This window comes from Pholcus phalangioides, unplaced genomic scaffold, assembly GCF_987345545.1.
Source record: "Pholcus phalangioides strain wild (caught in Gottingen) unplaced genomic scaffold, Ppha-v1.0 ptg000172l_1, whole genome shotgun sequence".
In the NCBI taxonomy this organism is placed as follows: Eukaryota; Metazoa; Arthropoda; class Arachnida; order Araneae; family Pholcidae; genus Pholcus; species Pholcus phalangioides.
The window spans coordinates 3,948,549-3,976,548 of record NW_028301637.1 but is presented as its reverse complement, the minus strand read 5'-3'; the positions used below and the strand labels follow the sequence as shown (position 1 = coordinate 3,976,548).

General features: G+C 37.6%; 1 protein-coding gene across 2 annotated transcripts; it reads right to left on the bottom strand.

Annotated features, from left to right (window-relative positions):
* Positions 1-5: 5 nt before the first annotated feature.
* On the bottom strand, positions 6-27,971 carry LOC149063576 (7SK snRNA methylphosphate capping enzyme-like). Of its 2 annotated transcripts, none has more exons than XM_089255925.1 (5): positions 27,947-27,971; positions 13,854-14,580; positions 12,409-12,627; positions 5,302-5,425; positions 6-280 (listed from the first exon to the last, which is right to left on the bottom strand). In XM_089255925.1, exons 2-5 carry the CDS (start codon positions 14,526-14,528, stop codon positions 111-113), a joined length of 1,188 nt encoding a protein of 395 aa, XP_089112051.1. In that variant the 5' UTR covers positions 14,529-14,580; positions 27,947-27,971; the 3' UTR covers positions 6-110. The 2 variants fall into 2 exon arrangements, with proteins under 2 accessions (XP_089112051.1, XP_089112050.1); XM_089255924.1 differs by lacking the exon at positions 27,947-27,971 and adding an exon at positions 20,127-20,355.
* Positions 27,972-28,000: the final 29 nt, after the last annotated feature.

Below are 28,000 nucleotides of genomic sequence, written 5' to 3'. Positions count from 1 at the left end.
TGAAATTCTTCAAATGCAATATTTTTATTAAAACTCAATTCTCATAAAATTTTACCAATTGAAAAAAAAAAATGATCACAGATCTTTGTATGACGGGAAATTGTTAGCACTCAGTCTGAAAGTTCATCCACGTCACTGTATTCAGCTTCTGATAAACTGCTTTCATCATCGCTATCGAATATGATATGAGTTGGCACAGCATTCGCATCATCTCCGATCGATCTGTTCTCATTCGCTGGTGACAGACTTTTTGTAAAGAGGTATATAGGACGACTAAAACCTATAGATAAAAGTGAGAATTTGTTATTCCACTGGTACATTTTTTCATATGTATGTACAAAAAACCAACTGAATTTTCAACACTAAAATTCGAGAAATTGAAATGTGGTTCTGGTGTTGAATATCGTTTTGTACTACCTAGTACTATCACAGACACATAGGAAGAAAAATCTGAGTTGGTGCGTTCATCCCTCCATTAGTGACTTTTTGCCACAGTAATGTGATCTGCATTCGCTGTTTTCAAATGTTTCTTTGTCTGTGCAGATGTTTATCATGCTGTAACGTAATATTAAGCTGTCGTTACATCCCGGATTCCATTTTTATCTTTAACAATATAATTTCGGCAGACAGATGACAATGATATGACTATTATTTAATTTCAAGATTCATCGAAAGACTGGTTATTTGTGGAGATGAAGATTACAAGGAAGAAAGTTCATCACTGCCCCCAAGGAGACACGAACCCTGGTCTCTTGATTGCTGGACAGGCTCCAAGGTTGAAATATTCTATTTGCTTTCATAGCTTAGATGGTAGAACACTCGTCCTTCAAGCGAGAGACCAGGGTTTGTGTCCCCGTGGGGGCAGTGATGAATTTTCTTCCTTGTAATCTTCATCTCCACAAATAACCAGTCTTTCGATGAATCTTGTATTAACAAGTGGAGAGGACGTTTCTATATGAACTATTTCATTTACTTAAGACTTTTATTACAACGTTAACCTTTAGATTTTACAACAAAACATTTTAAGCCTGCACAACATGCATCGGTAAATTTTTTTTAGAGTTTTAACATTAATATATCACAGATTCAAAATGTTCTCACCCCTGCTCTAGACTCTGCTTTAATTAAGTCATCTGTGCAAACAACATCCTCAATAAAATTTAACTATTATCAGAATTCTAGTAACATAGTTACGAGTGATGTGTCAAAGGTTTTCAGGGATAAGTATTTGATATAATTAGCATTTAACACAATGACTGAGCCTCATAAACTAATTAACCCTTTATGCAGTATTATAAATTTCAATGATCCACATCAGGGTTTAAGCTACGGTTGCATTTTTCGCAAAATGCGAAAGAAGTGGTAGCCACTTTCGCAAAGATGCATACAAGAGGTATGGAACGAGTAGACATCTAACCATCAATCATTACATTAGCATTGTAGCATTTTGCTAAAGCTTTCTTCTCCCCATTTTCGCCTTTTTGCGAAAGGAACTTTTTTATCTAGCTTAAACCCTGATCCACATTATAAATGGCACTGGGAAATAACCTAACCCTCTGTAAAATACCACAGCTTCTTTTAAGGTTTTTTCTGATTTTGTACAGGCGATAGTGCCTCGCCCCCACTAATTCCAAGGACAATAAACACAGAACTCTATCTTTTTATATTATTTATACTGTACCGTACAGTATAAGTAATAGAAAAAGTACAGTATGCCGGACCTGCAAACTCTTGGGATTTAGGCGGGAGACTCCGGATTTTGTACCCTTCCTCCCACTTTCCAGAATTCTTAGAAAGTTCTCCCAATTTCAGCCGAAGGTTTCTCTCTCGATTCCATCAAAACAAGTGTTAACTGCACATCATTTTCATCGTACACTTTGTGAGATGAAGAGTAAACTAAACTATATTTGCCAGATAACTGTGGATAGCAGAAATCACGCATCTCTTGAAGGATGGACCATTTTTTTTCTACCACGAAACGGGTTTCGCTGTGAAAAACAGTGCTCAACTGGTTGGGCGTTCCATCTCATATTTGGCATACGGCAATAATTGTGCTCGTCTGGCATCAGCCTGAGTTTTGTTTTTTAACTCCTTTTTACACACGTTTTGAAAAACCAGTTTGCCTGTTTGTGAAATTGCTAGATTCAGCATATATGTATATTTCCTCCTGTTTCATTAGCTCTGTCACGCCGTCAGAATCACCTGTGCTGTCCAAATTGGTTTTTGTTTGGTTTGGCATAGCACCGTGCAACCAGTCTGGATTTTCACTTTACCACAAATAACCAGTCTTTCAATGAATCTTGTATTAACAAGTGGAGAGGACATTTCTATATGCATGTGGTCATCTGATAGCCTGTGTCATTGATGAGCTATTAGTTGATTGCAGCCGCCACATCTATGTACGGAGCCTTTCAACATGTATATATATACGTTCCAAGGTTGAAATGTTCTGTTTCCATAGCTTAGATAGTAGAGCACTCATCCGGCAAGCGAAAGACCAGGGTTCGAGTCCCTGTGGGGTGAGGGGGAATGAATTTTCTTCCTTGCAATCTTCACACACACCTCCACAAATAACCAGTCTTTCAATGAATCTTTTATTAACAAGTGGAGAGGATACTTCTATATATACTCGTATATAGCGGAGTAAGCAGGACTTACATTCAAGGGTGGAAAATGAAAATTTGATTTTTGTAGCAGCATTTATCAGTTTTGTAGCACTTTAAAATTTTGGCAGTAAATAAAATAGTTTTTTTATATACATATATGCAGTAGCATACACAGGATTACACATTTTACTTCAAAAAACAGTCCCCCCAAGGTACAAAGAGACTTCTTGATATTTATATTTTTACATTCTCCACAATATCAACAAAATGAGAGGCTTTTAACATACAGACAATTTTAATTTTAACACATAGTATTTCAGGTTTCAAAAATAATTTGAAAATGAGTGTTTTTAGATTTAGCTTGTAGACTTGGTAATCACTCATTAAAAAAATCACTACAAGAGACACGAAATATTCATTAGAAAAGTACAGTAGAACATCGATTATCCGAACATCAATTTTCTGAACAACTCTGTCAACCAAACACCTTACACTCAGACCTACCAGTCTGAGTGTGTATGTAGTGGTGTGTTTGATTTTTTAGTGTTACCATCTGTATTTCAGAAGTGAAGTGTTATGATTGAATTACATTTGTACTGTTTGTAGGTCTATTGCTCTCTGTGGCGAGACTTTTTAAAGGGGAGATCGGTTCATGCATTGAAGTTGGGAACCATAGAAAACGAACTTCAGCGATCACCACTGTGGCAACGGTAGAGTTCGAACCCGGGACCTCGCGATGCTAGTCCATCACTCGACCACCACAGCAGCACTACCAGTATCAATGATAAAGTGAATGTTTGTTTTACGATCGCCAATGAATAGGTGATAACCGTTGTCATTTCCCTGGTAGGAGCATGGCTTTGTACACTTCCCCACGTTGGAAGGGAACTTGCAATGATACCAGCCTATACCACACGCATGGGACTTTTTCATCGGAAACAGGACTGGTTTTGATCACGAGAATGACTCCTGGCTTGCCTCAAAACAGCAACTTCTTGCAACAGGTGTATTTCCTCCATCAGCTTGGAATTCAAGGAAGCTGCACTAGCTTGAGGGATCGATGGCTTCGTAACCTCTTTGATTTTGATCAGCATCGACTCCAGGATGTGATCTGTGACTTCAGCTGCTTTCTGTGGTGCAAGTGACTGTATGACAGCTAGGGCGCGGTAGCCCGGTCAATAAAATGTGCGCCTAAAGTACCAAAGGATGTTTAGAGGTGTCATGAGTTCGATACCAGGTTCGTCCTTGTCAGAAAACTTTCCTGACACAGGGGTACAACAAAAACTGCAACTTGACCGCAGCAAAAAATTGCTACAGCAATCCCCCATCAAGGGGTTAGTGCACCAACCTCTCGATGAGTGTAAAAAACAAGCCTGCTGTGCGAAATCGGCAATAAATTGTAGGTCCCGGTCTAATTAGCCCTCGTGTGCAGAATATGACCGTGGTGCGACAAAAATAATCAATTACTTATGTATGGCAGCTAGAATTGAAGTAACATTCGGCGGGAGCTACTGTAGGAACAGTTCCAAGAGCAGAGTGTCGGCAATATTGTGATTTTCCGCACGACGCTGCATAATTCGGAGAAGATTGGACGGTTTCCTATCACCCAGCTGCTCTCAAAACAGGAGACATCGGATTTCTTGCATTTTCGATTCGCTGCATCGTTTGATGATGACCGCTTTCAGTTCTTCATGACTTTCTCCCGCTGCATGATGAAATCGCGTACCATTGTAGCTATTTCCGGTGGCAGGTGAGAAACGCAGTGGTTATACATAGTTTTTGAGTCCGTTATCTGCTTCGGTGTTGCGAGTTCAAAGGTGGCTTACATTTCAAACCACAAGGCAAGATCTGACGCGGTAAAAATTGGTATCCATATTGCACCGCTTCTGACATGTTGAAAAAGAAAAACAATACTGTGAAACCACGAGGCAAATGAGAAACAATTAATAAATTCTTCACATACCTAAAAGGCTACGTCTAGTTCACAGCTGTTAGTGAGTACTGGATGAGAAAAATAACGATCATTCAAACTAAAATAAAATATTTATTACTATATAATTTATAAACTTAACAATTTCAGGACGGTTACTATGTATGTTCATTCAACGGTGAATGCCAGTGGAAGTATGTGTGTTAGGTTTGTTGCCAAACATTGGCGGCTTGGTGGGATATGCAGTATAGTGTTAAAGGAGAAGGGAAGTTGCAAAGTATCTGGGCTTGTCATTGCTGAAATAAAAGGTTTTTAAGGGGTGGCAAGGTATCTTGTGATTGCTGAAATTCAGAGCATCAAGCTAGGCAAGATAATACGTAATACTTTGTAAGAAGGTCAATGAAGTTTTTGTTTGAGTATCATCGTTCAGATACACATACTTCAACGCATGGCCAGCGTTGTGTCAACGGTTGAAGGTGCTTGTTGTAATGGTTGATCTTGAAACCAATTTTTTTTTTTTAAACCAAAAATTTTGTTCCATCCTTTCATTACGATGTTCCTGAAATTTCAACGCTTTCTGATAGAGGTGGTTAAGGCCATAGACTGCTGAAAACAAATTTTAATCAAAGACACTCTGGATTTTTATTCAAGGTCAAAAAATTCAAGTATCCTTGTTTTTTAAATGACACTGTTCATCATTACATTGGTTGCATGAAGAAGAAAAGTCAATATTGATCAGTTGAATGCGATGAAAAATATACCAACCTTTCGATGTGTGAGCAGGCACATCGATCAGCTCGCACTTCTCAAACCCGACTTCCTTCAGTAGAAATTCGTTGAACGATTCCGGGTAAAACGATATGGACATGTAATTCTTGAGAGCTTGTTGCTATCAAACAGAACAACAAAAAGTAATGTGTTACTGAATTTTATTCCATATACTACTACGTTCAAGAAGTTCCAAAACTTATTTTATTATGGAAGAATGAGAACAGATACACCCTGTTTATTTGCTGCTTCCTTCGAAGTAATTGCGCTGTGCATATATGCCTTTACAATGGTTTGTCATTTCTTCAAGGCTGTCAGTATATGTATAATATTTATGCCTTTTTATAATGGTTTGCCACATTTTCAATACTCCCAGTAATGAGGTTTTTTGAATGACGTCATAATCATCATCAGCATCGCTTTGAGGGTCAGAAAAAGGATGATCCTCATAGAAATCAGTGTTAAAATTACTGATTTTAATGTAGAAATGCGGAAATTTTATGGGGTTTTCTGTCGCATCAATAATTTTAAAAGTTGTATTGAATTCTCGATTTTTGAAATATTGTTTTCACTTAGAGATATATATATATATATACGAAGCCCAGGAGATTAAATATGTAGTAATTATCCGGACCTTTTCTTTAGAGTTGGATATCCAGGCAAGAACATTGATTTCAACTTTTTATTTATATCTTCTCAAGCATGAAAATTGATGTGTCCGTATTGTCTTTTGATATTCAACTGCATAAATTCATATAGTTTAGGTTGTTTTAAAATTAATTATGGGCCCGTAAAAAGTACATCGAAAAAATTCCACAGATTTAATTAAGCATTTTTTGAAGCAGAAACAGGCAGATGAATAACTTGAAGTTCAAGGGTAGGGAATCAAAATACCTAACACCCTTTAAAAAAAGAAAAAAATATATATTTATTTTTACGTTTCGTTGAATCTAGATTTGTTTCTTTCATGAGTAGCGCAGGAAGTCGCCATATTGGTGAACTTAGACACGGTTTGCATGCCCATCAAAGAAAGGGAGATATCACATGATCCAAAAAAGCCTCATTGAAGAAAACCCGGGCAACGCCGGGTATTATAGCTAGTGACTTATAATTCCTTAGACTGTGTTGTTTTTGTGTTTTCTCTGGATGAGTACTCATTCTGCAATGATTTGTGAACAAAATCCTCTCCCGACTTTTTTCAATCCTTCTCTACACATACGTACACTACACAACTCACGCACATGCACAAACTTGTCTTTCCGCTTCACATACAACCTCAGTGATTTGTAAAGCGCCAGATAGCCTATGAGGGCTGGGCAGCGACGAAAACATGTTAATCATTAAGAATGCATATTTTCATATCACCCAACTGCTTTTCTCCCCTAATTGCTTGAATTTAATTAAGCATTAATGAATGAACTACAAACTATAAACAAAAAATACGAACACCAAATAATCTGTGTTTGTGTAACATGAAAGGTCATTGAGCTCAAATTAACTTTATTGAATAACTTTTTTTTATAGAGAAAAGTGCTTTTAGTCACGAGACCCCCCCCCCTTTCCTTTGAAAGCGAACGAGTGGTGGCAACTTAGTATTACACATATGGTGCAGACATGTCAATTCATTCTGTGTACAACACAAAGGGCCATTCATCATCAACTAAATAAATTCTATTGACAAGATTGTTTCTTGTACAATTAATGGATGTTTTTCCGACTTGCATGATGTTGCTTAATAGTTTACACACTTTTATTCTTTCACAGATTCAATGGATTTTGGTAAAAAAAAAAACGAGCAAACTCAAAATTTTGATATGAAAAGTAAAGTTGGATGATATTTATGTTGGTACAACATCTAGCAATTAGAGTATAGAATTCAAGGCTATATACAAAAAATAATTCTGCTTCTTCTTAATCATGGGAACCGGGTCTAGGTCAATTCGTCGCGCTCAACTTGTCACGGGACAATTCGTCACAGCGTCAATTCGTCGTGCTACAAACTTGTCGCGGTACAAATTTGTCGCAGGCTCATTTCGTCGCAGTACAAATTTGTCGCAGGCTCATTTCGTCGCAGTACAAATTTGTCGCAGGCTCATTTCGTCGCGGTACAAATTTGTCGCAAACTCATTTCATCGCGACAAATTTGAATTGCTTTAAAATTCATATGTTTGTTGTGATCTTATAAATAGGGTAGGTGCTTAAGGCGTAAAAAATAGAACTAATTTTTTTCTCATTTATTGGAAATGTTCCCCTGCCCATCTGTTTTAATTTTTAACAAATGAAGGAAAGTATTCATTGAAGTCATTAAATTTTTAAAATTTAATTTTTACCATATAAGTCGCATTTCTGTCGGGATTTCCATTTCTCGAAGTGAGGGATGTTGAAGAGCTCACCCAAATAAAAAATTGAGATCAAATAAATTTTTAAATTTTAATTTCCACTGTATAAGCCGCATTTCCCACTTTTTGTCGGGATTTGAGTCCCTGAGTACGGGTTTGAGTCCCTTATAAATGGAATGAATGGCGATTTTCAGCCCCCCCACCTCCTCAATGTTTCCTTCATGTCGGCACCTTTGACTGGCCAAGCATGCCGGAAGTGTTTGGAACTTGTGGGTTCTTGTCTTGATCTTGAAGTAGGAAATTTTGATTTCTGAATCATTTCTCTGGGTGCTCATACCCATTCCATAAAGTACCCTGGGCACCAACAGCATCTGTCTCTGACACCACTGCAAATGTCAATCGATTTTTGATTTTTTTTCAACTCTAAAGTAACAACTCTCGAGTGAAAAGAATGAAATCAGACTTTTAATTAGATCATTATTCTTAATCTACATGGCACTCGAAATTAAAATTACAATATCAATTACATTTAAAAATTTAACTGCATATAACAGTTTAATTATATTTGAAAATTCGGTTATAAAAATTTGAAATGTTAAATAATTGATTTTTGCTGTGATAAAATTTCAATATCATGTGGAAAAATTTCGGTTTGTATGATATTCCCCAAATTATAGTGAGCCTATCTTTAACGGTAAATTTCTATCTGCCCCATGGGCTCGAGAGTTTCTCCCGCCCCCCCCCTTCAAGAGTCACCAACATTTACCATTACAGTATCTCCATAAGAACCTGAAATATTTAATTAATGAATAATTCATTTAAATTAATATTTAATTTTCATCATATAAGCCGCACTTCCCGCTTTTGTTGGGATTTCTATTTCTCACAGCGAAGGGAGTTGGGCGCAGATCAAGGATGGAAATTTACAGTGCTTATGAATGACGATTCGATGAAGTTTTCATAATGCCCACAGGATGAGCACCAACAAAGGCACTGTAATCACCAATAAGAAAGATGACTATGGGTCAGTTGCATAGATACAATATAACCATTAATCTTATGTTTATAATCAGTCGCATATCTTTGGCTGGCTTGTTTTAATATTTTCACAAAGTTTTCATTAGTGTCTAAGCTTTTGTAACAAGGTTGGTGTGCTTGGTCTACATATTTCTGTTGGCATAAACATCGAATATTGCAAAACCGAACGTGGAAATGATATGTTGGTTTACGTGTGTGTTTAAAAGTTTTTCCCCCATAATTCATGTTCCGAAATTATAAAAACTTTTAATGCAATTCAAAATGAATTAGCTTATTATTAATTTTCTTTATTTGAGTTTTTTGTTGTATCTTAAAGAGAGATACAGGTTATACGGATGACAAAAAATAATTTAGTACTTTTTAAAATTAAATTGTTTGAATTCAATTTAAATTGCAATGAATTGAAATCTTCTACGTATCTTTAAAAAAAAAGAAAAAAATTATGGTAGTTCAAAATACCATCACGTATTATTCTATAAATCATCATCGGGTTTTTACTGTGACATTCACGTATATAAGTGTAAATAAAATGATACTCAAAGAACTGAAAATAAATAAAGGTTTAGATATTGTGGAGTGTTTATATGTAAGATACGAATTATGTAGACCAAGCACTATTAACCAACAGAAATATGTAGACCAAGCACACCAACCTTGTATGAAAAGCTTAGACCCTAATGAAACCTATGTGAAAATATTAAAACAAGCCAGCCAAAGATATGCGACTGATTATAAACATAAGATTAATGGTTATATTGTATCTATGCGACTGACCCATAGTCATCTTTCTTATTGGTGATTACAGTGCCTTTGTTGGTGCTCATCCTGTGGGCATTATGAAAACTTCATCGAATCGTCATTCATAAGCACTGTACATTTCCATCCTTGATCTGCACCCAACTCCCTTCGCTGTGAGAAATATAAATCCCAACAAAAGCGGGAAGTGCGGCTTATACGGTGAAAATTAAATATTAATTTAATTGAATTATTCATTAATTAAATATTTCAGGTTCTTATGGAGATACTGTAATGGTAAATGTTGGTGACTCTTGAAGGGGGGGCGGGAGAAACTCTCGAGCCCATGGGGCAGATAGAAATTTACCGTTAAAGATAGGCTCACTGTAATTTGGGGAATATCATACGAACCGAAATTTTTCCACATGATATTGAAGTTTTATCACAGCAAAAATCAATTATTTAACATTTCAAATTTTTCTAACCGAATTTTCGAATATAATTAAACTTTTATATGCAGTTAAATTTTTAAATGTAATTGATATTGTAATTTTAATTTCGATGACCTTTCTGCATTGACAAAAAATAATTATTTTCAGTAAACTGCGTGTACACTTTTGTTCATGTTTTTATTTCACGTGTAAGACAAAAACCTACGTACAAGCTCGCGTGGAACATGTACAGTGAAGAATCGGCGGTTCGACGAATTGATTCTGCGCTGTAATATATAAATTAACGTCACGACGAATTGACACGGCGAAAAACTTGTACAGCTACGAATTTGTATCGCGACGAATTGGAGCTGCGACAAATTTGTACCGCAACGAATTGACACTGCGACAAATTTGTATCGCAACGAATTGGAGCTGCGACAAATTTGTACCGCGACAAATTGAGGCGCGACGAGTTGAGTGCGACAAATTGACCGGCTACGATGGGAACCCTAGTGCCACACTGCAATCCAATGAATATAATGCAGTTTAGCTCCCTATATTTTTCTTCAATGTTTTTCATGCACAAAATATAGAAATAGAGCGGTTTTCTTTCTGCACTGTATCTAGGGATTAAGTTCAAGTCTATATTTACCCCCAAAGATCTTCTATATACTTCTTTTAATCACAAACTTTATCACATATCAGTAACATGAAAACAACACCAGGTTACATTTACTTCAATACCATTGAATTTATGTAAAGAAAAAACAAAATTTAGATTTTGTGATTTAAATCAATGATTTTTAAAAAAAAAATTAGTGATCTAAATCAGCATATCCCGCTTCTTTGAACCCTGTTATTTGTTGGAATGCATATTCACTTACATGGCGTGTTTTCTATGTATGCTACCGTATCATTTCAGATGCATTGCTATGTCACCCCGAGTCGTTTGGGTGTGCCCTACACTTCCTAGAAGTTTTTTAAACCTGGTACCGAGACTCCTTGCATTAATTCAGCATCTTGTGGAAAAATTTGTGGTCTGACATACTGTACTGTGTGACTGCTCACTTCTATACTGGAGGTTGAGAGTGATTTTTATTTTGACAGGCGTATTGAAAATAAAATTTCAATACAAAAATTATCGAATTAATTAGAATAAATAAAAAAACATTTGTGGAAATTAACTACTAGTATCTTAGAATGAACTTTTGTTCTGGAAACCCCCAAAACTATCGACAACAATTTGCCACTGCATCTTATATTATTACTAGCTACAATACCTGGTGCTGCCCAGTAATTAATCCCCTTTAAGCTTGAGCTCGAACGATCGTGGGTGAAATACTTAACATTCATGTTTTCAAAAATTTCCCAGTCTTAAAGAGATATAGGCTTAAACTATTATACATATACCGGCAGCCTTAAAGACATGACAAAAAATTGCAAAGGCATATGCATGTCTGAAACACATTGCTAGGGAACCATCGTAACTAAAGTAAACATTCTGAAAGTGATTGTTGAGGTCTAGAAACCATTGTTGCCCGATAGATTTTTGCCCATTTTAAGCATTTGTCCAGCTTTGTCAAACGTTTAGAGTAGCCTATCGTTCAAGTTGGCTCTCTTGTTTGGTATATATGCAAAACTTGAAGACGATAGATCTAAACTTGTAGATTTGTATAGAGAACATAGAAAGAAAATTAATTTTATATACATAGATTTTTTTATTTTTTTAATGCGGCACACTAATCAAGTACTGGTCATCAATTTCAATCCAAGATTTATAACAGTTATGTATTTTTTTTGATAGGTGGCAGCAAAACTTCGATATGCAAGTAAATACAGTATTTGACTTGTTCGGGATTTTTAGGGTTCTATTTCAAATACAAGGCCACAGATACACTAATATAATTTCTAATAATTTCATGTTGTTCTGTAGACTTCTATTCAGTTATCATACCTAAAAAAATTAACTTTTTGACGCCATCATAAATTTTTTTTTAGTGCCCCTGGCACCTGGGATTTACCAAGGTAAGGAAATGTGCTATCTAAATGTATTTGTTAAAGTGTGGGTGGCTGCAGACACCCATGCTTTTGTTTTTCATTCCTGTTACCAGCTAACAACCCCACTAACAATGTAGTTGATCCTAATAACTGTGACTGTCCAAGTTTCAAGGATCATTGCTATTCCTATATGACATCATGAGTCCGTCCCGACAGCCTTGACCGTTCCTGTTTCGGTGCCAGAGATAGTTTCTGTATGCCATCACTAAAACCAAAGCTTGGGATTGGTTGGCTCTTTCAGTTGTCAGACCAGTTTTGCCATGGTTTTTTCCTCTATATAAAGGTGTGCTGTTGCGTCGACACTCATTTCTGTTCACACTCAGTGTCCGATACAGTCACAAGATGAGCCATTGCTGAAGTGAATGCATATTATCATTAGGCTTATTCCTGAATTTTAAAATAATTCAGATTGCTGACGAGACCAAAACGCAGCCCAGTGCATCAAATCAAGCCCTAGTGCAATCAAACTCAACTTGGTTATATAGGTTGCAAATACTCACCGAAATCTTCTTCTTTTTGGCATATGATGAATATGGCTGAGCTTCCAGAATGAAATACCCACCAGGCCTTAGGTGTGCATAAGCTCGATAAAACAGCCTCTTGACACCAACATCTCCCCAGTTTAGATGGATCCACTTGGTAAGGCTCAGACAGAGAACAGTATCGAAACATGCTTTCTGTTCCTTGACGAGATCGTCAGAGTCAAGGATGTAGTTACCCTGAAATAAAAATGTGAATGGGACTTCAGGTATGAATAAGCAACTTTATATTCAACAAGATTGTGATTTCACTTTAAATGAATCAAATAACGGCAGTTCAACTGTAACTTATTCAGTAAAATATTTTAACAAGAGCTGAAGGAAGAATTTTAGCGTATCAATCAATGTCAAATTTTGGAGAATGAAAAAAAAGGGGTAGACACAAGCTAAAAAATAGGGTACTGGTCTGTTATTGTGGCAGCAGCCCATCGGCAATGGAAAAAGAAGACAAGCTTTATGTAGGAGTGTTATGACAGTTGCATAGCTGCCAAGTTATTTGGGAGGCTTCCGAATTTCTACTCTATCTTCCGGACTCCTGAAAAATTCTTATATTTCCTGAATTTCGACAGTGATTGTAAAAAAATCCCTACTTTTGGAAGGAAAAAATTAATCTCAAAGAATTTACCTGGAAAAATAACTTGTTTTAGTTTTTAATCCCAGAAGTGACATCACAAACGTACAGTAAATTATTGCCCTTGCGTCAAATCTCAAAAGAATATTTCATCTTCGGGAGTGAAAGACAAAATTTGCCAAATAGCCAGCGTTGATTTGGTCTTTTGACATCTGAAATTGATGAGATGACTAGTATCTGCTTTGACCATGTCCCATTTCAGGCCTAATGGTGTTTTTTTTTAAGAGTTTAATGACAGTTTTTTTCAGGAGTTTAGGAGTGGTAATGACAGGTAATTTAACCTACTGGTTGGTGCTAATCGGCTATAGCTTGCACAATGTCACGTTCTTGCAAAGGGAGAAAATCCATACAATATTACTTTTCTTCATGAAAACTCCCTGAACTGTTTTGTGAAAATAACTTTTATATTTATTTTTGTACGGAAAATTTGGATTCGGGCAAAAACCTCTTTAATTCTCATTCTCTAAAGTTGGCAGCTATGCAGTTGTAAAATGTTCTCGCTTTAAAAGCCTACATAGGAATGCCAGAAGGCCTGTCATTTGGGAGGGGGGAGGGGGTCGTTGCTCCCTCTGGCTTTTGAAAATACACTAAAAATGGTATATATATATATATATATATATACAAATATATATATACATACATTGAGTACATCTGCTCTGCCCCCTGGAAAAAGTTGAAATGACGGCCCTGAATGCCAGGCTACCAAATTGTGTGAATGGTTGTCCTGATAAATGACCAGTATCAATTACGACAATTATAAAATAAGAAAAAATACCTGTATGAAACTTGTGTTATAGGGAAACTTGTAGCTCCTGTTCCTCATTTTCGGAATAGCAGCTTTAGCAAGAGGACCATAGAGAAGCACGAACGAAAGAGGAAAATCTTCATCATCATCGTCTTCATACTCATTATCGCTGTCATCCTCCTTCACATAATATTTGGCATTTTTCTTGGAGATTTGAATCAACCTATTATCTATATCAATCCCGATGATTATCCTGGGAGAAAAGTCTCTCGCAATAGTCAGGGTGAAGTGCCCGGCATTGCAGCCAATGTCTAAAACATCCTTACCCTTGAACCATTCACTCTTCATGCATGATAACCTCATATCGGGGCAGTTTTGATTGCGGTACCCATAATAGTGCGGAAAGTTGCCGTATATAAACTTCTCTACTTCTTTTTCCGGTTCCTTATTTGCGGGCAGATCGAGACGTCTTGCCCTTCCCTGCCAGCACACTGTTTTGCGCCGCCTTCCCCTATAACCTCGCTGCCAACGATGATGGTTGTTGTAAGGCGCATAAGGTTCTAGTTTCCTCGATACTGGAGATTCAGCGTCGCCATCATGTATGTCCTTCAGCAGACCACTGGAATCCTTTTGGGGAACGGCGTGTGATTCTGTGTCTGCCGTATCTTCCTGTCCAAGGGGACCCAAGTTATATTTCCGTTTCATTTGTTACACATTAACAGAATGTAGCTTTGTCTTCCACATCGATCACCAGAATCTGTAATGAAATAAACTATTAATCAACAATTAATAACAAGTATTTTAAAACTAGTGTTGCAAAAAGCTTTTTTTCATTAACACCTGCATCATGCATGCTCAACCCAAAGCAGGGGGTGGGAAGTGGCAAAGTGTGCTTTAGAGCAGCAAAATGCAGGATTTGGAGCAGCAAATTGAGGATTTTGAGCAGTTTTGGAGCAGCAAAATATAGGATTCTGCGCAGATATTTATAAATTGGAGCAGCGAAATTAACAACAATATTTTCGTTAGTTAACCCTTTTCAAAATAAAACAACTGCACTGTCTTTTGTTATCAAACATCTTTGTATCAGCTTGTTTTTGGTGTTTCAGGCTTTTGACACCTTGTTCGAAAGAGCAGCTGTCATAAAATTTTTCGCACCAGTCTATTTCAGATGATTTTTGCTTACTGAGGGCACTATTTGCTGTCTGGAACAGCAGCACTTCAAATGGGCTAAACATTTTCTAGTCTTTATAGATATTATAAATTTTCTATATCAAGTTTTCAATTTGTTTATACTCAGAAAGAAATTGTTGCAAAATGGGAGAGAATTTCGGAAAAATCAACACGATCGTTGGCAATTCAGCATTCATTATTTGGCGAGATTGGTGTCAGATCACCAATCTCGCCAAATGAAATGAATTTTTTTTTCATGAAAAAACGGGATTTGACGCAATGATGATCGACTACAGTAATTTCTGCTGCTTCCAGTGGCGACTTATTTTTTTTTGAAAACGGAAATTGACTCGCATTTGCGCTTTAAAGCTGAAAGACCCTTGCAAACCATCCTCAGTTGCACGATCACGGATATCATTGGGCTTTCCATTTGTATTTTTGTTTATCTACAAGTATATAGGCCCATATATCGGTATTTCTCCCTCCCCCCCTTCACACATTGTACTTTTTTATCAATAACCCATCACCCAGTATGTGACAGTCATGTTCACCTTGGATGAAAAGTTGTCTCTGTTTGTATATGTATGCTTGTACATCTCTTTTGCTAAATAAATAAAATATTAGAATGTGTATTATGTGTTGTAAACAAGGGTGTAACAAGAGGGGAGGAGTTATGGCTTTGCCCCCAGAAATGTGAGAAAATGACCGAAAAAGGACGGCTAAACCTATTGTTCTATCACTTCAGTTCTCTTCCCCCCCCCCCCCCCGAACGAAATTTTTGGCCATGGGCCTGGTTGCAAACCTGATGTGAAGTTTGCTTCAGTGTAATGTTTGTTATGCGTAGTGCTACCATCTGCCACCAATTTTTTCTAATTTTGAGTGAAGTGTAATGATTGAATAACTGTACCATCGTAGGCCTGTTGCTCTCTGACCAACCACGAATATCCATCTGGCTTTTGTGATACGTAGCCATTTCCTCATTTCCTAAATTTGGGGAAGCTAATTTCTCGCTTGTCACGAATAATTCATTACCATCCAGTTTTCTTGTTTTTTTTATAGAAGATCATCGCTTTCACCAGCAAAAATGACTCCAAAGGGCCGAATAACTCATTGAAATGGTGATGTCTGGTCAAAATAAAATATATTTCACCAAACTCGTAAAGCTGTGAGCTTTCTTGTCGAATCAATTTTGGCACCAAATTTTTTTAAATTCCTCTTTGGTGTCGTTTCCAGTCTATGACTACTACTATTACTTTACCACACACACTAACCCTGGTCATATTGCCATACAGCAATTTACTGCAGATCAAATTAGGTCACAAATCTTTCTCTCCATAGAAACAGTTTCTGACCTCACCCTGGATATAAGGAACTGACAATGAGAGCATATTCAGGTGCCGTCTTTCAAGTATTGCCAAATCTTGATTGATATTATGGCACTAATACATGTAGCCTATCTCGTACACATTCCTCTGCAGAATTTCCAAAGAATCTGTACACGTGTGAGTTCATGTGTACGCATGGCCCTAATACATTTATGTTGTCAAAGTTATGTTTCTTGCTCGTGCTATTATCTACTACTTCACCGCACACCAATTCCGGTCATATATCACCATACAGCAATTTCCAACCAGTGGAGTTGGGTGGGAAATGAAGGGTCCATCCATCGGTGGTCGCCCTAGGTTCGGTAGGTAAAGAACTTGCTTCTGATGCTCTATGCCCGGATTCGAACCCATGGACCTTGATGGTAACCTTCATAGTGGAAGACGAGCACGTGCTATTATCTGTCTTCAATATTTCGAATTGAAAATGGCAAATGCTTGAATTTACATGTTATGTAAGTATTGTGTTGTAGGTCTGCCCGCTGAGAGACTTTTTCAAATGGGAGATTGGCTCACATTCATGCCTAAAGTTAGAAAACATCAGAAAACCAACTTCAGCCAACCACCACTGTGCTGTCACAGGGTTTTAAGCTGGATCCGCAGCAAGCGTGAATCCGGGGGGGGGGGGGGGGCAATCGCTCCTTCCAAGAGCCAAATAATTAATATCAGAGATATTTGTCTGTCCCGTAGACAGTGCCGTCTTTACGCATGGGCCCACCCGGGGGCCTCAAGAAAAGAGGAGGCCCTCAGAACAATCACTTGGCCCAGGGGCACATAATGCTCTTAAGATGGCCCAGCCCGTAGAATATGGGATGATCTAATGCACCTACACAATGTCACTTCTCGGACACATCACCCTCCATCCCCCTGCCTCCGCTTCATTCACAACTGAAGATGTTTGCCTTCGCTCCATTCTGTAAGGAAATGTGCTATAAAGTTGTACTTGCGTTACGGTGTGGGTGGCTGCAGCACAACTATCCAAGTTTCAAGGATCATTGCTATTCCTATGTGACATCATGAGCTGGTCCCGATGGCCTTGACCGTTCCTGTTTCAGTGCCAGAGGTCTTTATCTCAATATGATGACACCTGAAACCAAAGCCTAGGATTGGTTGGCTCCTTCGATTGATAGACCAGTTTTGCTGTGGTTTTTTTCCCCTCTGTATAAGGAAGGTGTGCCATTGCGTTGAGGCTTACTTCTGTTTACACACTGTTGCCGGTTAGCATCACGTTACGAGCTGAGCCATTTTTTTAAAGTGAGTGCATATTATCGTTAGGCCTATTTCTGAACTTCAAAGCTTTAAAGGTGAATAAAGAAACAGATGTGGCCCGGTGTGTCCTAATTCTAAAGTGAAGACGCCGGCCTCTGCTCCAATTGAATTTGAAGATGCACTCCATATTTAGTCTGAGAAGGTTATTATTTTGACTATATTTTTTTTCCTCATTCTATCAGCCATAGTGATGATCCCTCTTTTATCAAATTTTTTTCTTTGAAAAAGAAAGACATCCGCAAGCATGACTGTTTCCCTCTAGGCAACCTCTCGCCATACTTTCAGGCATTTTTCGCCACCAAAGAAAAAATCAACACATTGACCAAAGGGATTATACTATAGCAACTTCTCCACTAGTTGAAGACTAAAAGGGCGAGACTGTAAATAAAATGCCCCAAATCAAACGCCAATGTTTGGAAGTTCGAACGATGTACCACTCCCTTAATTTCGCTCGCTCTGCCTGTGTCTACGATACAGAATTATAAACCATGAGAAAACCAGGCAGGGACCTTATTCTATATGTATTTGAATGTTATGCTTTTTTTTTTTTTTGTGGCTACATTCAATTTCAATGATTTTGAAGATGTTTAACACATAAAATTTTTTTTGTTGCCAAGGGGTCAGAACGATAGTGCAATTGGGTAACACCAATTTGGTGGAAACCTCACTTATGGAACTTTAGCCTTTGTTTTCTTTTGTCAACAAAGCTTTTTCCTTTCAACTCGGGTTTGGCCAACCCTGTATATAGTAAAACTTAGTTTTGTCCATGTACATAGCCAATCAAAACTGTAGTGGTTGAAATAAATCAAATTATCAGGCTAATTCCCAATATACAGTTTACCGCTTTGTTGCCAAATTTCTGCCAGAGCAAAAATAGTGTAATATGTTAACCTAATCCTCAATAGGTCCTAAAATGTAGATGGCACCACTGCACCAATTTTCTATACCAGCTTATTGTTGCCATTTCATTTTGCTTATTCCATGTTATTTATTTTTATGTTCTAGCACTAATGATGCCATTTTTAAATTTTCCGTGCCATTTTTTAATGCTCTACTGCTTAAGCTGCTTTTTCTATGCCGTTTTTTTAATTTCGCTGTAGCTGTTTTTTCCCCGTCTAGTTTTTCTTCTGCATTATGGCTGATAGGGCCGATTTAGTGTTTCTAAACTGTCTACAGGGTTTGAAGGGCCACAAAGCGCTAGACTTATGTATGACGATGATACTGATAGCCAACAATTATGAATGCCTAACCTGTCATTCGCTGATGAAGTTGGTGATAAGAAAAGATGTGAGCAACCGTCTTTGTTGGTCCTGTCATGTTAAAGAGACTTGCATATAGTGCAAAGATCTATCCGTGGAAGCATGTGGTTTGAAGAACGCCGGCTTCCATTTTGGAAGTTACATACTTGTGGGCGAAGCAATGAATGCTTGAATTGCTGATGAACTGCGAATGTTGAAGAATACAACGATTGACTGGCTGAGTTTCTGCTGCAAAGTATGCTTGGAAGCATTGGTGAATGAAAATGTTATTCTTGGTGGCCCTGGCGCCATAGTAGAGGTTGGTGGAAAGCAAATTCTCAAAGAGAAAATATAACCACAGTGAACGATTTAAAAAGCAATTGGGTTTTCAGTGGGGATGAGTGAGGAAGCAACAAATACTTTGTTGAAGTGGTTTTGAAGATGTTCTTCACTCCACTGTAAATCACAGTGTAACTTTCAAAGACCCGGAAACTGCTACCCGTACTAATACTATTGAAGAATTGTGACGCACAATCAAAAGCTTGTTACATGGTGTCCGTCGCTATACCGAACAATTTGATCGCTGTGTATATGTGGCATAACCCTTATAAAGATGAAAACAGATCATATATTTCTATAGTTTTGTAAAAAACAATCGCTATCATTTACAACCTTCCACGCGATCTCCAAAATACGGCCTAACAATAAAGAGAAAAAGAACAATCAGAATGCGATAAATGCTCGCTGAAGTATTTATTTAGATCAGTGATTCCCATCGTGGGCAATGGAATGTTCCAGGGGGCAGTAGAAGCTACAGGTATAACATGGGATTCTATGGGTTAGATTGCGTTGGGGGGCGATGTGACAAAAAGGTCGGGAAATTATGATTTAGATGAATATGCCTATTTTTCCTATTGGTGGATTTTAGGTATTCCGGCAGTAACCCTAGCGCCAAAATGGGTGTGACGATGAAAAAAAAAAAAAGTCGCCAAATCGCGGTATATCGTACATTACGAATTAACCAATTATCAACGAAACTCGGTCAGTGAACGTGTTTTGTTTACGTTTTGGTTTCATATCCTCTTTTCCATTGCAATAAATATAATAGTACCGGACACAGATGATGCCAGAAATTTAATCATTCGTCATCCTAAAAATAATTACACAAAACTATATAATTAAATAATAACCAATAATAACTATGTAACATACGTAAAATTAAGAAAAAAAATTTAATACTTTACCTGACAAACGTAAAGCCGGGAAAAATACAAAGTTAGTAATTTACAAACAAATATCCAGCACAGTTCGTTGCGGACAGGCTTGATCGGAAACTACTGCAATCTATAAAAAACTGACATTATTTTCAATTGACCATACGTCCCGTATTTTGTGGGATATTTCTTTATCTTTTTTTTCCATAAATTTTTTCAGATTTTCCAGTTATTTTTTTAACAAAGCTTGAATGAATCTGTACGAAAATCGAGCGATTTATTTTCATTCATGCTTCACTGGAACACTGCTGCCATCTGAGAAATATATTTCAAATTTATATCGCTTTATGTATATATAGTTGATTTCATATCTGTTAAGGCGCGTATACACTAGCGCGGATCTTACAACGCACGACCCCCTGCAGCGGTTCTAATCCGCTCGTGGGTACTCAAACTTCCTTTGTGTTCGTTGAAAAAACCAATTCCAGGTGGATCCAGTGAAAACAGCTCAAGAATCGTTCACGACACCATACAAATTACTGAATAACCAGTTGCGAATGCTTTCATTGCATGATCCGCGCGCTAGTGTATATGCGCCTTTAGATTCCAGCAGTAATTTCCAGTGCAATAAATAAGCATCATATTCAAGGTTGCTAACTTTGACAATTCCAAAACGAAGACGCATGCTGTTGCCCTTTTGGCAATGACTCACAAAAAAATCTCTAAGAACTTCTAGACAGTATCTGTTGAGAATAGCGCCACTATACATTGGACACTGATGGACTGGACACATCTGGCTTCCCATCTCAGAGAGATATCAAAGCATTCCTGGAGGATGGGTGTATCCGGAAATTTATTAATTTATGTGAAAATAACAAAGATATTTCATATGTACAATAAGGAATCTGGAATAAAAATTGTGATCATAACATGGTCCACAGTTAATCAGTCTGTAATCGTACCACTGTCCTTGTGTAGATAATTGCACAATGATCTTGTTTTGTATGATAGAATCTTGAATTAATTTATCCAATCTATAGAATATACCACTCATTGACTTTCAGTATAAGTAATCACGCCAGAATAAGATATAAATTGTCGTCTACATAGTCGGCACCTCCATTTCATTCGCACCGCCAGTAATGGATGAAACAGCTGACGCTTGTCTTCTTGGACATAAATTATACTTTTTAATAGGTATCCGTACCTCTCTTGTTGGCTCATAAAACGGGTCCTCTGAGCATGAATGTCAACCCCTTGTTCCAACAGCTCACCTCTTATTGTTAAGTAAAGGCGTAGGTTACGGTCCAGAAATTGAATCAACTTCTGCAAACGTCAAAAGTTCAGAAGGCTGTTCAGAATTCTTATCTCACAAGCCAGCATTTTGGACTCTGTCAGTTAGCCGAAGTGGAAGTCTAGAGGAATATGGGTGATGTAATGCCACAAGAAACCATTTGAATGGCTGATGCACCACAGTGGTGGTCGGCTGAAGTTGGTTTTCTGTGGTTCCCAACTTCGAGGCGCAAATGCGAGCCGATCTCCCAGTTAAAAAGTCTCGCCACAGAGAGCAACAGGCCTACAAACAATACAAATATTCAGTCACTATACACATCACTCACTTCACTTCTGAGATATAGATGGTAGCTCTGAAAAATCATACACAACATAACACATACGCACTCAGACTGTTAGGTACACACACTTACAATTCCGGAACAACTCACTAGGTAGTAAATTGCCTATGGCAATAAACCTGAGTTGTGCTCGGTTTGAAAAAAAAAAAGGGAAAAGATGCATACACTGTTACTAGAGCGTTTAAAATGTAAAAGATACACTGGAAAAAAGTGCCATGCTCAGTAATAGCAATTGTTTTCTCTCTAGGCAATATGTTAAAATTCCAATGAACTCATTGCAGTATCTTATAGGCATCCATTGCTGTACTGCATTCCAGTCAGCCTGCCACGCCTACAACACACTTTCTAAGCACCTGGTGCACTCCTTGGCAAGTTTGTTTACCATTCCATTGCTGAATACGCCTGTGTGGTTTTTAACCCAGGCCAATCAGACTTTTATATTGGCGAATAAAATTTGGCGAATCTGTCATACATTATGATGCATAGAATGTGGGTTTTTGATAGATAACAGACTCGAAGCACTATCTGAGAGGATCAACACTATATATAGTTTTGATAAGGTTTGGGCCCTTGTAAGAGCATTCAGAATCGCATATGCTTCAGTTTGAAAAAACACTGTTTTCCTTTGCGAGCTGCCTGCTCCATTGTTCCTCTATGGACCCATCCTTCTTTTATGGAACTATATAGGCACTACTATACAGGGAAAACATTTTTTTTCCTAGGTGGAACTGCTACTTCTATTTTTATTCCTTTGGTTGGCCAAGTTCCAAACACTTCCAATGCCCCTTGTTCTACAGAGTATCTAAAGAAGCTTTAACACCTGGAAAACACTGCAGAAGGGCATACATCTAGAGAACATTTGTTTAAGCTCCTGTGTCTGGAGAACATTGCGGAAACTCAATGTCAAAAGAGCATCTACTAGAACATCTATGTCTAGAGCAGGGCTGAGCAAATCGCAAAAAAAAAAAAAAAAAAATCTAGGCTGCCGAAAAAATATTATGATGATAAAAAAATTTTTACCCCAAGAAAAAGGTCCAAAATAATGCTTCTTTTGACTTTTTCAGGGCATAGTGACCCTCTTTCATGTTGACAGATATACTGCTATAAATTCCAAGCATTTTGTGCTGCTCTCAGCCTACAATTTAATAGCTACATAGAAGAAATTTTAGGCACCAAACCGATTTTTTAGTCACTGTAGTGACCTGACACCTTGGATTTGTCCAGCCTTGGTCTAGAAAGCATGTACAGAAGCATTTACATCTAGAGAGCATCTAGTTTAGGGAACATTTTCGACTCTGTCTTGAACCAGCGAGTAACTCTCACTACGTGGAGTAATTTGCCTTTTCATTATCGTTAAATTTTTTCTTGGATACTGAAGAAGGATCTTCATACAGTTCTGAAACACATCTAGCTGTTTTTCTCTTCCTATTTTGGGTCTACCGACATTGTTTCCCCAGTGTATACTGTCTCACCCAAAAGGTAATTTATTTCTATTTATAGGTAATTTATTGCAGAAGCTCAACGTCAGAAGAACATATGAATCTAGACAGCAGATACTGTCTAGAAGCTTCAGCATCTGGGAAATACTGTAGAGACTCTGCATCAAAAGAGCATCTTACAGGAACGCCTACATTTAGATTAGCGGGCATCACATTCTGTGATGCTGGAGTTGCACAAGCACCCACTGAAGATTGATTCAAAAGCAAAAAGTTTCTACATAAAGATCAAAACAAGCACCCACAAGTTCCAAACATTTCCGACGCCCTTGGACATACAGTACAGTCTCGTTTATCCGACGTCACGCCACAAAAAAAACCAAAAAAAAAAAACCACATGAATCGGCAACAAGAACTACAAGTTGCGAGCACAAGCGAAGCCTATTTTTTATTGCTCCCAACTCGACCGCAGCTAATCACCCTGACTGTACAGTGGCACACCCGTCTACACTATGACTCATGTGTCTGTCATTCGCCTTGTCCACGATTACTGTCACAACCCAATGCTCAGTACAGTGCAGTTTATCATTGTATGCGGTTCGGTTTATCGTCTGTTACATGAGTATGCAAGAGAAGAAGCTGCTAGGTGATGATGAAAGTATGGAAATATAAAGCACAAATGAAACCATTCTACCTTCAGTGCAACATATCCCTGGATGTGAAGATACATCTTTGCAAGAAATCAAAAGTTAAACGATGATTAGTATGAAATAATTGATGAAGAAATTGTTGCTCTTGTCACATGCGATGATAACGAAGATTAAGATCAAGCACCAACTGGTGAGCCTCTCAAAATTTCACATAAAGACGGAATTAAGGTTCGTTCTAGAAACCACAATTAAATAGAATGAGCAACAAGAAGCAGCTACAGGAATTGACATAATGATGCTGCAAAGATGGCGAGACTGGAAGAGAAGAAACAGCACTCGGCAGGAAAGCAGATTACGATTAAAAATTTCTTTAAATCCTTACAATACTGAACCTTTTAAATACTGTATTTAACTTCAGAATATTCTGTAAGTGTAAGTTAATTTTTTTTCTGTCATTTTGTTCATAAAAAACGATTATTAAGTTCGTAATGTGTAAAATTATAACATAGTTTGGCGTTTAATAAGCTTTTTTAACACTTCTCTATTCGGCATATTTCATTATCCGACATTCTGCCAGCCTATTTATGTTGGATAAGCGAGACTTTAGTATATATAGTATTTGTAATAAACATTCAAGTTTCTAGTAAATTGCAATATTTCATGCTATCCGGAAGCTGCATACTGAGCAGTCGAGTGAAAAAATGTTATACCCAACATCAGCTTAAATTCTCAAGACAGATGCTGTGGTTTTCTTCTTTCACTGCTGTTTTTGGACAAAGCCGTGGAGTAGCAATATCATCTGCCATTCTTGAAGACAACTTTAGTTCTCATTTGAGGCAAATTCGAAAATTTATTGGTCAAAGCTTGTGGGAAATAAAACACAAAAACACACAATAATGAACAGATATATGTTTCACAGCGCATTTTCCCTCCATTCTCTAGAAATAAAAGAAAAAGATAAAAATTTCAGAAACTGAAATTTAAAAATCGTACAGGGATGCTTAAAATGCCGCGGAAAATGAGGATGTCCGGTAACCCTATTTATGATAGTTTTGTTATACTAGTGCAGCCACCTTTCTTCCATATTTTGAAGGAAAAATTACAAATGTCTTAATTTTCTTTTTTTTGTAAGAACTGTGTTGAATGCCTGGCTTCTCTCTGCTGAGAGACTTTTTCAAATTAGAGACCAGTTCGCATTCATGCCTTGCAGTTGAAAAAAGCCACAGAAAACCAACCTCAGCCAATCACCATTGTGCAACCAACAGGGGTTCGAACCTGGATCCTTGCAATGGTGAAGATAACTTTTTATAATATGAATTGCTTTATGATTACTTAAGAAAAAGTGAAGGCTATCAAATGTTTACCTGAGAGGTATAAATGTCTCTTCTGCCATTTTACATTCACAAATTTTGTCAACATCCAGTGGCTCTTTCTCCGCAGAAAGCAGGCAGACCTACCACATGATATTGACATAACATAAAAAATCATGTATTTACCATCTTCAATTCAAAACTAGAAGACTGCGGCATCAGCAAGACCAGGAAACAATCACAACTCTGGCAACATAAATACATTAGAAGCCATAGATACACATTCCGGCATGTGCCGATTCATTAAAAATTCAGCAAAGGAATGTGTAAAAGGTGCATGTATGGTTAAATATTAGTAGTGGTCACCTGTTAGTCACCATCTTGATACTAAAGTTCGGTAGTTGTCATGAGGTATGTAATTAAAATGAAGCAAATAAAATCTCAAAATTTTCTGTGACTTGTAATCAGGCTCAGATCTAGGACGATGTGCCAGGAAGAAGCAAATTGTTGTTTGTTGCATCACCCCATATATTACGGTACAAACAAATTTTCTCATACTAGTCCGCATTTGAGAGGGCTATTTTCCCCCATATCTTCAGCTACAATTTTAAAGTAGCCTACAGACGAAACCAGTCATCAGAAAAGTGTGAAATTTTATGGAGGACTTCATGAAGTGATGGAAATATGTTTCAGGGGGAAAAATTAGTTACACCTGTTACCACCAGAGGGCGTTTCACTTTGAATACCTGTAGTAAACATGTAAATTTATGTGATGTCACGCAGCAACTGTTATAAAACCTAGAAACATTCACGGAGATCTTGTTTCTCAATGTGTTTGCTGCTCACAGTGACTATACGTTTACGAGATCGTGCTTTCTTGGCCAAATTGTTTTACCAAAACAGCAATTAAACAGTAACGGCTTTATGGAAATATCGGACTTGGAAGAGGATTAAAAAAAATCCAATGAATGTTAAGAACCTTCAGAGTATGATAACAAAATTTGAAACCACAGGATAGTTGGCTGTTTATCCTGGATGAGGAAGAAAATCTGTTTCTGTAGACGCAGTACAGGAGGTTTTGCTTCAAGTGGAAGAGGACAGAGCTTCAAATTCTTGTGGTCAGGCGTTGTAGCACAAGCATTGGATAGGCCATGTTCAACTGTCCATAAGATCATGCGGAAAAAATATTCGTACAAACTTTCACTTGTGCAGCGGTTGCTTCCACATGATTATGACGCTAGACTCCGGTTCTCACTGCTGTTTCCAGCTCGTGTTGAGGTCGATTTAGAATGACCCTGGAATATCCTCTGGACAGACGAAGCACATTTTCACTTGAATGGTGCAGTCAATGCTCAGTCAATCAGAGGTTCTGCAGAAGAATATGGACGAGGTGCATGTGTGGTTTAGTAATAGTAGTCAATACTCACAACTGCAGAATTGGAGAACCGGAAAATTCACATGCCATTCCATAGAGGTTCCATTGCATTCAACAAAGTGGCAGTATGGTGTGGATTAACTGCATCATTTATCCTCTGTCCCTACTTGTATGAGGAGTTACGTTCTGCAGGTTGAGATATGTGCCTCTGTAGTCTAGGGCATTCACCCAAAAAGTGAAAGGACGTGGGTTCGATTCCTTGAAAGGGCAGTTGAATTTTCTCTTTCCTAAATATATCTTCGCATCAAATAGCTGTTAAAACTTTTGTATGGATAGCAGAGAGTGACATCATCCTTGGACATCACATTTTGTTAGCAATTTCGGAGAAGCTGAAGTTGTATGTATCTGGAATCATTGGCACACTTTTTTCACTATTTTTTTTCATAACCAATACCTCTTTCAAAATGCTTTTGTATCTGCTGCATGCGTGATAACTAGCTGTAAAGTCAGGCGGGGTAATTGGAAAAACGGGGAAATTGGAAACAAGACAGCTGAAGAAATTTGGTGGCTTTTATTGAAATCTAACAAACAGGATAAGTTTGTTTTTATTGTTTGCAGCCTTGAGCCAATTCTCGTCTCTTTGATAGAAGGTGATTGGGCCTACATAACAGTTGATAGTTAGCAACAAATAAAACTCTGTTGCACATTTCGTTGTTTTTTTTTTCAATTTTTACTTTCCCACCTGCTGCTACAAAAAAGTAAGGGTGAAATTACTGTTGTTGTATATGATTAGTATACAGTCACAACTTCATGCAGTGGTTTTTTTTTTCATTTCAAGTCTGTCTGATGATCCATCTATGCTGTTTTCAACTACCGCAAAATGTTGAGAGCATGGGGTAATTGAAAAAACAGTTTTATTTACTTTGGTTTAAACGACTGTGGAATTCTTATGGTACCTTGCCTACTGAAGAAGCTGATGCCCAAGATTGTGCTTTAGATCTCAGTATTAGTCGACCCTAAACATCTATCTCTGATTTGAGCTGTGAAACTCCTAAAGTGACAGAAATTGTTCAAATTTCCTCGTAAAACATTCTGGCCAGATGCAGTATTACCACCAAGAAAAGCCTATCAAAGGTCTTTCCAAAATAAAGATGAACACCCTGGAAGAAGAGAGTAATGATGAAACAACTCACATTGATCAAGAGTAATGGAAGAGGATTCTACTACTACTAAACCAGACATGCACCTCGTCCATATTCCTCTGCAGAACTTCTAACAAATTGGTACAAGTTGGAATGTGTGTGTACATATAGCGAACCTTCTATGAAGTTTGTTTCTGTGTAATGCTTGTTATGTGCAGTGCTGCCATCTGCAACCAATTTTTTTAAACTATGAGTTTTTTCTCAACTCATAGCAAATGAAGTGTAATGAATGAATAATTATACCGTTGTAGGCTTGTTGCTCTCTGCCGCAAGACTTTTTAACTGGGAGATCGGCTC